This window comes from Sinocyclocheilus anshuiensis, unplaced genomic scaffold (assembly GCF_001515605.1).
Source record: "Sinocyclocheilus anshuiensis isolate Anshui unplaced genomic scaffold, SAMN03320099.WGS_v1.1 scaffold334, whole genome shotgun sequence".
Taxonomy (NCBI): domain Eukaryota; kingdom Metazoa; phylum Chordata; class Actinopteri; order Cypriniformes; family Cyprinidae; genus Sinocyclocheilus; species Sinocyclocheilus anshuiensis.
In genome coordinates, this window is record NW_015546055.1 from 969,975 (window position 1) to 983,497 (window position 13,523).

Genomic DNA, 13,523 nt, shown 5'->3' on the forward strand with positions numbered 1-13,523 from the left:
GTTTCTCCTCATGGTTTTGGAGGAGCTGGCGTGTAAGCCAGAGCACGCTCAAAAAGCTAAAGAAGCATGATTAAAAAGCATAGCTCAAAGCTATGACTAAAAAGCTGCATGGCTAAAAGTGATGACTTGAAAGCACATGACTAAAAAAAAAGGCAAAACTAAAAAGCAGGGAAAAGGGAAAAAGGGCAAAGGCAAAAAAAAGGAGAGAAAGAGTTGATGGTGTCCTGAGTATTTAAACTGGGCTTTTGGACACCTCCCAAATGGTGTTTTGACCAATTAGACGCTGTCTTTGCTAGGGGTGTTGTATATTTCTCCTCCCAATTCATAAATCAAATGTTATCTTATCAGTCACATGGTCCGAGTTTTTCTTGCTCTTGCAGAGTATAATTTTGGACATGATTTCTATAACAAGAATATGATACATTTGACAAAGAATTGATTGGAAGAAACGTTTCAAGCAAGAAGATTCAAACACACGCATACTAAACATGAATATGAACCCTTAAGCTATTCAATAGTTATTCAAAATACATACACAATAAATGATTAAAACGTGATAGTCTAATGTGTGGGTTAGATACATAATATGGAGTTATGCATAGAAATGATTAGTTGCTCACAAGTCCTTTTAGTGTCATTTAGATGCATATTTACATGGAAATGCAGTTTCTGTGCCATTCTCTGAACATAAGGACATGTTCTGTGAAGACCAGAGGTTAAGAGGTCTCTCATAAGGAATTTCAGTCTGTTCTCTGTCGTCGAGGTGGGGGAAGTCAATCCACAGGGCTCGTGATTGTGGTTACTATCACGTGAGGGTCATGCTGTCATCTCTTTGACCATTTAATCTTGATTACTTGCCCTAAAATTGACAATCTCCTTCCTGAGTTGTTATGATCAGTGTGTTCCTTTTGTGTTAATGTTGAAAGCTGTTCTGTGAAAGAGTTGGTTAGGCTTGCTTCAGACTGGCTAGTGCTAGGATCTGATTTATGAACATCCTGTTGTCTTGGGCCTCTGTGGAATTCGGCTCCTCATGTTTCAACCATGTTTTGACCAAATCTTAGATTGTCTGATTCGGTCTGATATCCTACATACTTCATTAACACTAACGGCATAGGCCTGATGTTTTTTATGAGCTAAAAACGATTGTGTTTTGAAATAGCCTTGTAGTCATAGATGTTGAAGAAAACATTATTTAAGGGATATTTCTCTTGTATTCCAGCGGGATTGGAATATAATAACAGTCATTGTGAACCATGGTTCATTTTGCAATCTGCCAATAATGTGTGAGTATCGACTGACTTTCCTCACAGAGGTCAATTCCCGCTGGGCTCCGGTGGCCTTTTAACGCGACGTTGGAGTATGATAGAACTTAGGAGCTTACCGATTAGATGTGACCTCTCGTACAAAAACTCTTTAAGACCTGCAAACTTGCTTCATGCTTCCTTTCGGGACATTCTGGATATGGAGAAGCAAAAATGCAGCAAATGGAAACATGCATCCCTCACTGAACCACTCAACAGCAGACACGTGGCACCATTCTGAGCTGCAACACTATGCGTGTGTGTGTGTTTCAGTGTGTATGGCGGGTGGTTATTAGAGGTTTCGACTGAAAATCCAGACAGATTGCTTGAATGTAATTGAAGGCTGAAAATAAAGGCTCTCCAGAGTCATTTCACAGTTTTCCCCCTCCTCTCCAGATGAGCTCGGATGAACCCCAACCCCAGCACTCTACCATTATCTGCAATTACCATAAAATCATCTGTGTTCAAATACAGCACTGTCATCCTCCATCTCCCAATAATATATGATGTTTTATGGGGTTTCATTCAGAAAGGCAGGAGTCATCTGGTTCACAAAGCACACACAGGAAGCACTGAGGGTTTGGAGAGTTCACAGAGATGATGGTAGGAAGTCTGACTCTCTGGTCTGACCACTAAGAGAGCAGCGTCGTGAAACAGCAGGAATTGTAATGCAGTAGAGCAGCATGCGTAATGCAATAATTAAACTGAATGCATTATTTGATTTGATTTGATTTGATTTGATTTTGATTTTGATTTATGCTGCTTTTAGACCAGTCACATGGTTCTTATGTGAGCCCAGAATCACTATTTCTGTTCCTTTCCCTTTAGCAATCTCCCTTAATAAGCACATATGTGTAGTCTCTTTTTTTGTGGTGTTAGTGTTAGGCAAGCATCACTATTATTATTATTATTATTATTATTATTATTATTATTATTATTATTATTATTCACTACTATTCTGCACTATGCACATAAATGATACCTCAAATCATGTGGTTTGTTGAAGATAAATATATGTTACTACTTTTCTAAGCGATCAGACATATTATTTTCACCTGGCAGAGGATAAATCTCATAGACTTGCATTAAAGATGGAAGTCGAATCATATCTGCAGACTAGAATATCATAGATGCATTGACTTGGGTCAACTGTTAATGAAAATAGAAAAAAGTTGGCACACCTTGGATCAACCATTCCAATCACCCTATAGCTTCTTGGTGGTGTCTAGTTGCATGGGACTCTAAAACGACTAAGGAGAAATTATAATTTTAAAGAGAAACAGGTTTCTAGAATATACTGTTCTTTCAGTCATTTCCAACATATTTTTTGCCCATGTAGCGGTTTTGTAAATTACTTGCAGAGTAATTTTACATATCCCAGATTAAGCTCCAGCCATATCCCACTGAGCTGTGGTGTTGTGTGAGGTAGCGATGTGTCCTATGGAGTCCTGGCTCTGTTAAAGCGTATCCCCGCTCCTGTCGATAAGAGGTGAGGCACATAAAAAAACCCTCATCTGCCCCAGCAGCGCAGAGGGAATTAGCATACGTTAGTTGCCTGTAGGGCCGAGATTATTGTTCTGTCTTAAATTCAATTTCTTCTGCCTCAGGACAAGCTTCTGTACTAGGATTAACTCTCTCTGTGCATCCGTCACTCAGTGTCATCAAAGGTACGCTGTCTTCTCCCTGGCTTTGTGGCTAGCGTGTGACATGTTATCAGTCTGTACTGCATATAACCTTGTTAGCATTACAAAGTATGGAAGAAAGAGGGAGAAAACAAAAAAAGAAATCTTTTTGTAACATTACACACGTCTTTACTGTTACTTTATTTAATTGTTGCTGAAGAAAAGTCTTTTAAAAGAAAAAAAAAACTGACTCCAAAAATTTGAATGTGTATTATTTATTTATTTTTCATTACTAATAAAAAGCAAGCCCAGAGTCAGCCCAGCTGGACTGTTTTAGTTGAGCTTGCCTTTCTCCAGACTGAGACCTAATATATATGAATCCCTCAGCAGTTTCAGTATTACTGCATTAAACGGGATGATAAAATGAGCAGTGACTCACCGTATTGAAAACTCGAAGACTTAGAGGTATTAACTGAACTGAAGTTTATGGAGAGAAATGTTCTCTGGTGGGTTCATCAGAGACTTATAACGAAATAAAAGGATCCCTTCGGCTAAGTTATGCTGAAAAGAGCTTTATTGCCTATATCCGAGGCGAATACCACTTAGATCTAAGAAAGTTTTTTCACACCGATTAATCACTGACAGTTGTGAGTTGTGATTATGACCAGTGCTTTATAACAACTCTGAATAATCAGGATTCTGAAGTAAAATACACCTCCATATTTGACCTCCGGTTCTCATCTGCCAGTTTCTCCCTTCTCCCACCGGTTCTGCTTCACTGCTAACGTGCTAATTGCTTTGTCACAGTTATGTTTTGACAGGAAGCTATGGTGATGTAACACACTAATTAATGGGTCTCAAAATACAGCCTGATTTAGACAAGAAATGCAAATGTGACATAGGTGAAAGAAATTGTTTGTGCAGAGCATGACTGTTGGGCCAGAATTTCGGCAACACTCCTGGGAGCTGCAGGTGCCCAATTGCTGCTTTACAAAACACCACTCTGAATCCTGAAAGTTGGTGTGTGTTTGTTGTGCCTCCGAGGGGCTAGTTATCTACCGCTTGCAGCTCGGTTCCTCTTGACCTCCCTCGGGCTGAGTGGCCCTGCGTAATTGAGTGCAACCTGAAAAGTTGTTCTGAAAGGTGGGTTATCTGGCCGCTCTAATCCCAAAGGAGAACAGCACAGGAGAGGAAGGGGACAAGCCCCTGAGGGTTGAAGTCCCTGTCTGCCAGCCACAAGGCATTATGGGAAAAGTCACTTTGGGACACAACTTTGAAAGTCTTAATGACTTGTGGTACCTAAAGATGGTGTAACGCATTATATTTGTTTGCATGTTTGCTGCACTGTTATATAAATTACCCAAAGGTCCCATGTGTAAAAGTAAAGATGCTCAAGGTTAACATAAGAAATAGGAAAAGTACTACTATAAGTTTTAAAGCAACTGATATTGCATGTATGTTTGAAATAGCAAATGAAAGAATATGTTCTATGAAAGAATAGCATAAGGAATTGGATCAAATGATTTGAGCATTTTTTTTGTGAACCAGTTCAAATGATTCCATAAAAAGATTGAAGAACAATTAGTTTGAGAATCAGACATCATTACCTGCATCCCACTTATGTAATTAATGAAATATATGGATGAAGTACAAACCCATGGAACATTGCGATTTGACATAAAACCAGCAATTGTATAATATACAGTGGGTACGGAAAGTATTCAGACCCCCTTAAATTTTTCACTCTTTGTTATATTGCAGCCATTTGCTAAAATCATTTAAGTTAATTTTTTTTCCTCATTAATGTACACACAGCACCCCATATTGACAGAAAAACACAGAATTGTTGACATTTTTGCAGATTTATTAAAAAAGAAAAACTGAAATATCACATGGTCCTAAGTATTCAGACCCTTTGCTGTGACACTCATATATTTAACTCAGGTGCTGTCCATTTCTTCTGATCATCCTTGAGATGGTTCTACACCTTCATTTGAGTCCAGCTGTGTTTGATTATACTGATTGGACTTGATTAGGAAAGCCACACACCTGTCTATATAAGACCTTACAGCTCACAGTGCATGTCAGAGCAAATGAGAATCATGAGGTCAAAGGAACTGCCTGAAGAGCTCAGAGACAGAATTGCGGCAAGGCACAGATCTGGCCAAGGTTACAAAAAAAATTCTGCTGCACAAAAATTTAAGGGGGTCTGAATACTTTCCGTACCCACTGTAAACCTCTTGATTTATAGTCATTGGTTGTAAGTTTGTAAGTTTACAAACAATGCTTCAATTTTATTAATACAAATTGTATTCATTTGATCAGTTTTATTGCAACATATACATACACAAATTGATGGTATTTTTACTTTTTATATTTAAAAGGTAAAAATATAATTTTATTTTTATGAAAATATATGTTATAATTTTTTAATCGAACAAAATAATATATATATATATAATAACTCTATACCTCTGTAGACAAACGGTCATCATCTTCTTGCAGTGTTCAACTGCAACAGGAGCAGATCATCTCTGTTCTGTTGGCCGGAGTCCAGTGAGCGTTTGTTTCCTGGTGTGGCTCCGACATGCCCTTCAGACTGCGTGCATCAGATTGCACTGTATCCTCATGCTGTTTGAAGGGAGACGCGTATGGCACATTAACTCCCAGACAAGCTCAAGGACAAGAAACTCACTCAATAGAGAATGCTGAGAGTTCACTTTTCTCTGTGTGTGTACACTTGCACTGACTGCTGATTTCCTGTCTGTTTAATGTACTGACCCTGTGCTCCTGCCTTTGTTCGTCTCATTCTCTTGCAGACGGAACCTCACCAAGCTCTCGCTGATCTTCAGTCACATGTTGGCTGAGATCAAAGCCATCTTTCTAGGTGGACAGTTCCAAGGAGACACATTCCGCATTACCAAGGCCGACGCCGCCGATTTTTGGAGAAGGTCTTTTGGTGAAAAGTAAGTTTGAACAGTTTTCTTCTCATTTCAAGATGTATCTGCCAAATCAGATCTTTTCTTTCCCGTTTTCATTACAGCTCCAATCAATTAAAGCTCTTTGTCATGGAGAAATGCCTTTTCTCTTCTCCATTTAGCAGCGAGTGCTGCTCTTGAGCCAGGCCTGTGATTTAGCATACATCTGCACACTAAACCAGACACAGTGATGGCTTTCCTTATTGCTCTAGTCAGTATTTGAGAGGTCACTGGTTAGTTGATTTTTTTTTTTAAGTGAAAAAAAGTGGAAGTGATATGTGGCCAAGTATGGTGTCCCATACTTGGAATTTGTGCTCTACATTTAATGTTTACACACACACACACCGTGAACACACCTCAGTCGTGGTATTGAGGGTGGAAGAGAGCGCTATACATTTAATCCCCAACCTACAATTCCTGCCGGTACTGAGACTCGAACTCTGACTCTCTAACCATTAGGCCACGACTGCCCCACTTTTTTCAGGCTAATTAAGAGCATTAGGGGTCTTCTGCTCTTAATGCTGGAATATGAGATTCCTTGTTTGCAGTTTGCTGCAAAAGTGTTTCATTTTGCTGTACTGCCAGCTAGGGCTGGGCAATACCATTTATACTGATATACAGTAGTTTGATACGAGCGCATCTGAATAATAGCAGAGGACATAGAGTGAGCTTCTGCGGGGAAAGTGCATAATCCATTTTGTCCTTAACATGAGACATGCTTTATATTAAGGGCTTTAAAATAACTGGTAAGATATAGTTTACATGTATAGTTTAAAGCAGCTTGTTAGATACTCATGTCCTGCTGACAGATTTGCGGTGTTTAATGTGTTTGAGATGTGCTGCTTTCCTCTGAACTTACATTTCACAGGTATATTCTCCATATATATATAAAGTCATGTAAATATTTCCATGTTGCTGTCAGGAGCCTTCTGCATGCGATTCTCCAGTAAACTTCACAGACTTCAGTGAACGAGTACTGTCGCATGCATGTGCACCAAACTGACGGTGTGCAATGGAATAGGAGCACAATAATTGTGTCATATGTAGAATTTAAACGTACAAGTAAGTGTATTTTATGATAGCAGATAGCAGTAATGGGGTAATCAAAATATAATGCAATTAATCTGTGCTCTTGTGTTTATTTACATTCATTTTTAGTTTAGTGAATTGAACTTCTGCTTTAAAAAGCATTGTTCTTAGATTGTAATGTTACAATGTTAGAATGAAATGTGATTTTAGCCCCTTTTTTGCACATAATGGATAGCATAGCCTACTTTCACTATATTTGTTTTCATTGCCTTTAATATAAACATTGTTTCCTTGGACAATATTGGGCAGGATGTAAAATAAATAAATAAAATAAAATATATATACATACATACAAATATATAGATACAAAAAATACTGAGATATGATTTTTTTGGCCATTTTGCCCAGTCTTACTGCCAGCATGTAAATATAGATAAGAGAAAGAGATAACGTTGTAAAAGTTCATGCAAGTCAGTTTGGATCGTTGGATCGGAGTTTAGCAGCTTAAAATGATTTGATCGCAAGCAGAGAAGCAAAATTGGGTTAAAGGGTTAGAATAGAAATTGTGCTTCAGTAATTTTGCGTTAATTGCGTTAAATTATTTTAACGTGTTAAGGATTGTAAAATTAATCGCATGCGTTAACGCGTTAACGATGACAGCCCTAAATATAATATAATATAATATAATATAATATAATAATGGCCGTTACACCTTGAGTGTGCATTATTTTCTAATATTTCAACAGACCTGAATCAGTTATTCCACTTATACTAAAGTTACCACACCTCAAGATATTGTTCAGAAGTTGTATTTCAAGACATTCATGAGAGAGAGAGAGACAGAGAGACAGAGAGAGTCAGTCATTGGTCAGTTTCATTTTGGGTTTTGGTTCTTTTGCTGTTGTAAGTACCTTTGAAATAACGGAAATCATTTGGCAAGGTGATATGTACATGTAATGCGGTCAAGACCTGCCTGGAGCTACTTTAGCCATGTGTTTCTCTGAAAATAATTGCACATCTTAGAATGTTCGTAAATCAATCAGATTCAAGCATTCAATAATATCTTGATGACATTTAACAAAAATAGTCATGATATTTTTAGTGCAGTGGCTGTGCATCTTGTGTGTTATGTGTTACTGTGAACATTGTTGCTGTAAGAGACTTTAATTTTGATTGTGTGAGTTTTTTTTAAAGAGTTATTATTTTACTGTGAGGTTATTTTAATTGCTTTCTCTGATAGGAGAAAAAAATTAAATAATAACGTGGAATTAAGCTGATTTCCATTCTAAGCACGGCGCTCAGGCCGTCTGAGTGCAGATCACTCTAGATCTTTAATGGTGTTGTCCATTTGCAGATTGTCATGTTTAATTCATTTGCAATCTCTGTGGCTGCTGCGTATGTTATCTTCTGTTTGATCCAACAAATCGGAGAGTTAAAGGAAGTGTGAACATGTGCATGGACACAGGCCATGTTAGAGACGGAAAGGCCTCATAATGGTGCAGGTGTGATCAGCTATGCAAGAGAGGAAGAGCAAGAGAGATTGAGAGACGGGAAAAGACCGGCGCAGTCTCTAGTGTGTATCTAGTTACCGCTCTGATATATTATAGATTTATTATAAAGGTCTACTTCCCGCTCTGTACAGAGGAAGTGTGCATGAGTCATTGATACGAGAAGTAGAGCAGCCTTCCTTCAGCTGTTCTATCTCTGTTTCTCTCGCTCTGTGTGGAAATAGAAAGCTCAGCATCCTTATGCCATCAATCCAGTGAGCACTAGAGCTCAAATCTGTAGCCTGCAGAGTTAGCTGCTCAGCGAACCCATATATGCATGTCTGTGCGTGTTTTGTGTATTGAGACAAGATTAATGAATTTGTTTAACATGCACAGTTCCAAAAGTCTGGTTGAAAAGTCTGGGTTTGAGAATTTTGAAAAGTTGTAACAAATGAGAAATATTTCAGATTCACTAATCAAATAAGTAAATTTGTGACACTGATCGTTGGAACTTGGTCAGATGTTCTTGCCACAGAGTTTTACGCAAACTTGTGAAGTTCAATTAAATTGATGAAATGTAATCTTGAAAATAAAATATGTAAATTAACGTTCAGTGGCAAATAATACTGGTCAAGAAAAATCTACTGTAAAAATTTTTCTCAAGTTCCAAGTTTAATGGCCCAAATGGGTTTGATTTGGTTGACTGTTTTTTCAAATATTAAAAAGCAGTGAAGTACAGTAGTTTTGGCTGCTGAAAATTCAGCGTTGCCATTATAGGAATAAATAAAATTTTAAAATATAAAAAAATAGTAAACAATTGTTTTAAGTAGTTTCACAATATTAGTGTTTTTATTGTATTTTTGATCAAATAAATGCAGCCTTGGTGAGAATAAGAGACTACTTTCAAAAGCATTAAATCTTACTGAACCCAAACTTTTGAACAGTAATGTACATTTCTTACTAAGAAATATTGACAACTTTTTTTTTTCTAGAACTTTATTATTTTAATGAGCCTTCTTTTTCTTCATTATGTTATCAGGACGGTTGCATCACCCTGCATTTTTGACAGAGAAAAAAAATGGTCATCATAGAATTCGTTGTGAATTGCATATTCAATGTAGTTTTGAATAAATTATTAGATAAGACAAAAAATGATCATCATGTCATTTATGTCTTTTGAAGGAAGAAAATGCAAAAAAGATGATGCATTTTCACTAATGAACTCAGACTTTTGGACCCCACTATGTGTATATATACCCGATTTTTAGACCATAAGCATTCTTGTGTAAAAAATGTAATGTAATTCATCTAGCAGGTCAGATTGCTCTGAGATTAGAAAGATAATATCAGACCTTATAAGTTCTCTCTCTCTCTCTCTCTCTCTCTCTCTCCCTCTCTCTCTCTCTCCTTCTGTCTTTGCGGTCTCTTGATAATGGAATATAATGCTTTTACTCAGAGTAACCATAGAATGGAATAAATGTGAAGTCACCTCCCCCTCTCATCTGAACAGTTTTCAGATCAGTTTCAGCTCTCAGTCCTAGGGTCTAGCATAGACTATGATGCGTAGACTAACCCCACCCAGACACAGATGCAATAGGCGTGCAGTATTTGATATGCAGATGATATAATGAGGGAAAAATAAGATCTATATGTTCCTCTGCAGTAGCAACAGGAAGTCTTGCTCACCGTTTCCTCATTATCAGTTCATATTAATGTCCCGCTGTTTCGCTGACTGACGGGTTGAGGAGAGATTGTTTTCAAGCTAATTTTCCTTATTAAACTCCCTTCTGTCCGCCGAGACTCAAATCCATTTCAATCTCTCGTTTAAATGTCGTAAGTGGCCATGGGCCAATAGGAGCAATAAGGTTTCCTGTGGCAACACTGAAGGCCATTGGCTGAGCTGCCTGTTTTCTGTCTTACTCGGGCGGCAGCTGTTTAGTGAATTAAAATAATGCACTTGCTGATTTTCTTCTGATAGCACAGGGGATTATCACACAACCAAATCGCCCCAGAGCAAGCACTCAGATTCAGAATTTTACCCAATTTGTTTCCCTTAACGGACAATATGACTTTGTGGAGGCTTTTTGGAGCCTGTTTGAATAGATGTGAAAATAGTTCTCCTGCCTCGTGACCTGCCTCGCTCTGACTCTCCACTTCTTTGTTCTGTTATTTATTAGTATGATGGTATTATGCCTATGTCTGTACCTGTCCTGCTACAGTAATTGGCAAGGACAGGGTCCTTAATGAGCTTCCTTTTGTGTCGTCCATTGAGAGAATGCCCTTGGCCCATTTAAAAAGTCTTCCTTAATTAAGGGGTCAGCTATTATAATAAATGTAATTAAACTAGATCTTGTCTTTTTTCATCTGTCCATCACAGAACTAAGCTCAGCTCTCCCATCCAGCTACAAGTAGACAGTGTAAGGAGGAAAAGAAGGATCACTTGTAGAAAAATTACTTGTAAACCTCAATATTGCCGACTTGGATGCGTATGGTATTTATCAGCCATTTATTTCTTTACCCTTCAGTAAACTCACCAGATTAATTCTTTGTTTTCTTTACTGCATCATTTGGAAGTTTATCAGAGGCTAGAACGAGTTTCCTTATTCCTGGTGATGCATCACCACTTTTGCGCTATTTTGCTGTGGTTGCTGATTAATACAAATGCAAAACACAAATTTGCTCTGGAAAAAGTGGTCAATTCCATGCTGAACTGCAGTGTAATCATGCTGAAGATGCATAATTTGCAGAACTCATGACATGATGGAAATGGGTTTGAATGCTGAGATGATAAAGCTTAAGAGAAATCAACCTACAAATAACTTATAATTGCCTCTACATGATAAACCTAGTAAATTTTAACATGGAAAACACTGAACAGCACCTTTAAAGTGTTGGTCAGATTTGATTAAGATTTCTGTCTCTTATGCCCACCATGGCTGCATTATATTTGTTAAAAAATACAGTAAAAACAGTAATATTTTGAAATATTATCGTTTTCTATTTTATTTTCAAATGTAATTTACTCATGTGATGCAAAGCTGAATTTTCCGCAACCAGTCTTCAGTGGCACATGATCCTTCAGAAATCATTCTAATATGCTGATTTGGCACTGAAGAAACGTTTCTTATTATTAATGTTTTATATCTTAATATTTTTGAAGAAACTGTGATACATTTTTTAGCATTCTTTAATAAAAAAAATTAAAATAAATAAATTTGTAACATGTAAGAAGTTTTTTTGTAATGTTATAAATTTATTTACTGTCACTTTTGGTCCATTTTATGCATCCTTTCTGAATAAATAATAATTAAAATATAATATCTAATAATATTTGCTTCTAAAAACGTGTTAGCATTCGAAATAAACCTCCATATGAGAATGGCCTGGGACAACAATTAAATGTATAGTTAAGTGGTCATTATACAAAAATAAATTCACAATCAGAATCAAGTAGCCCAGTGAATCATATAGGAAGGGAATTTTAATATTATTACCTTTTATTCAAGTGCAATAGAAGTCAAAAGGAAGTCATCATTTAGATAACTGGTTAAACGTGTGTGTGTGTAAGAAAGGTTTCACTACGTGTTGAAAATTAACCAGCAGGCCACTGACCTTTCTAATAGGAATAAGCAAAGCTGATGTTTCCTCATTAACCAGCTGCTCTTCCATGCCATTGTTTCTGACATCCAGATGATTCACTTCTTTTCTTTATTATCCTGATGAACAGGCTCTGATCCTCATCCATTATCACTGTCATTACTTTTGTGTTTTAATCCAGAACCGTTTTTACTTCCTGAAAGACTCGGGCTACTTGCGAAACCAGAATGTTTCTGGTTTTGGTCCAAAGCTTTCTAAGAAACAGCAGCCAACAGAAGTCACAGGAATGATGGGTAATGCTCTCTCAGGGTGGCTGACACTGTCAGATTGTCAGAATGAAGAACAGTAGCCTAGATCCTCTGTTATTAGTGTGACAAGTCTCTTTTGTTGTCTCACCTGAAGGAACGATGTGACTGCTCGACGTGCCATTACCCTGAAGTGAAGATTTCTGTGTTTACCAAGAAAAGAGAACAGGCTTTTAAGAAGCTCTGATATTGTATTTTTCTCCTTCCAAGTGTGTGTTTGTGTCAGAAAGTGTTTATTGGTCAATTTGTGACAGTCAGTGTTTTTGAAAGTGTTCTTTAGAGTCGAGGCACAGCGTCAGTGGCACTTTTCTCCACATGCTCTTCTATTTACCTCAACCTCCATTTTGTGGCTGTCACAGACCACCAGAGGAATATGTACAACATTTTTACAGTTTGTGAATAAGAGTTACCAGACATAAGCATGGATACAGTAAGAACTAGTGTTCTTAGTCATTCTGGCAAGTGTGTTGTTCTTAATGTGTGGGACCAAGCAACACACTACCAATCACTCAGAACATTGTAGTAATCGCATAGCAACAGGTTTACAACAACTCAGCACACCAACCACATAGCAACATGCTAACAACCACTCAGAACACCCTAGAAACCACACAGCACCATGCTTGCGACTATTCAGAATAGTGGTCGACCAATATATCGCCAAGGCCGATATATGCCATTTTTCAAATATCGGCATCGGCCGATAAGTTTTTCTGTTTGGCCGATGTGTTCGATGTGGGACGTTTATTTTGACGGTGCGTATGACTTTTATTTTGACGGTGCCGAGAACGGCTGCGGCAGCGCCTGAGCACACAGTGCTCACATTCTCCCTCTTGTTCGCTGTTGTCATTCAGTTCTGTCTAATACGGATAGAATTCTATCTAATAATCAGATAGAACTGTTAAACAAAGGAATTAAAATGTATACAAAAAAGTATTATAACGATTGCTTTAATATTATTAAAGGCAAACATTATAATACTTTCTCGTTTGCCGTCAGCATTCCGCAAATACGCATTTATATAATTTAAACAAATCTTTGAATGACTAATGAACATTTAATTTCACAAAGCTTGCAGACTTAGTCGAATCTAGTTGAGATCTTGTGAAGTGTGCATGTGACCTGCATGATCGCGTGTTCTGTGACAGTCGGTCCTATGGTCCGTGCGAATTGAATACGGACAGGAGGAGAGTTCAGCTTCACT

General features: G+C 37.6%; 1 protein-coding gene across 1 annotated transcript in view; it reads left to right on the forward strand.

Annotated features, from left to right (window-relative positions):
- LOC107699267 (E3 ubiquitin-protein ligase CBL-B-like) overlaps positions 1 to 13,523 on the forward strand; it is a 71,649-nt gene that overhangs the window by 35,365 nt on the left and 22,761 nt on the right. The window contains exon 4 of the mRNA XM_016500471.1: positions 5,743 to 5,889. Within this exon, the coding sequence (XP_016355957.1) occupies positions 5,743 to 5,889 (147 nt within the window). The remainder of the gene's footprint in view (positions 1 to 5,742; positions 5,890 to 13,523) is intronic.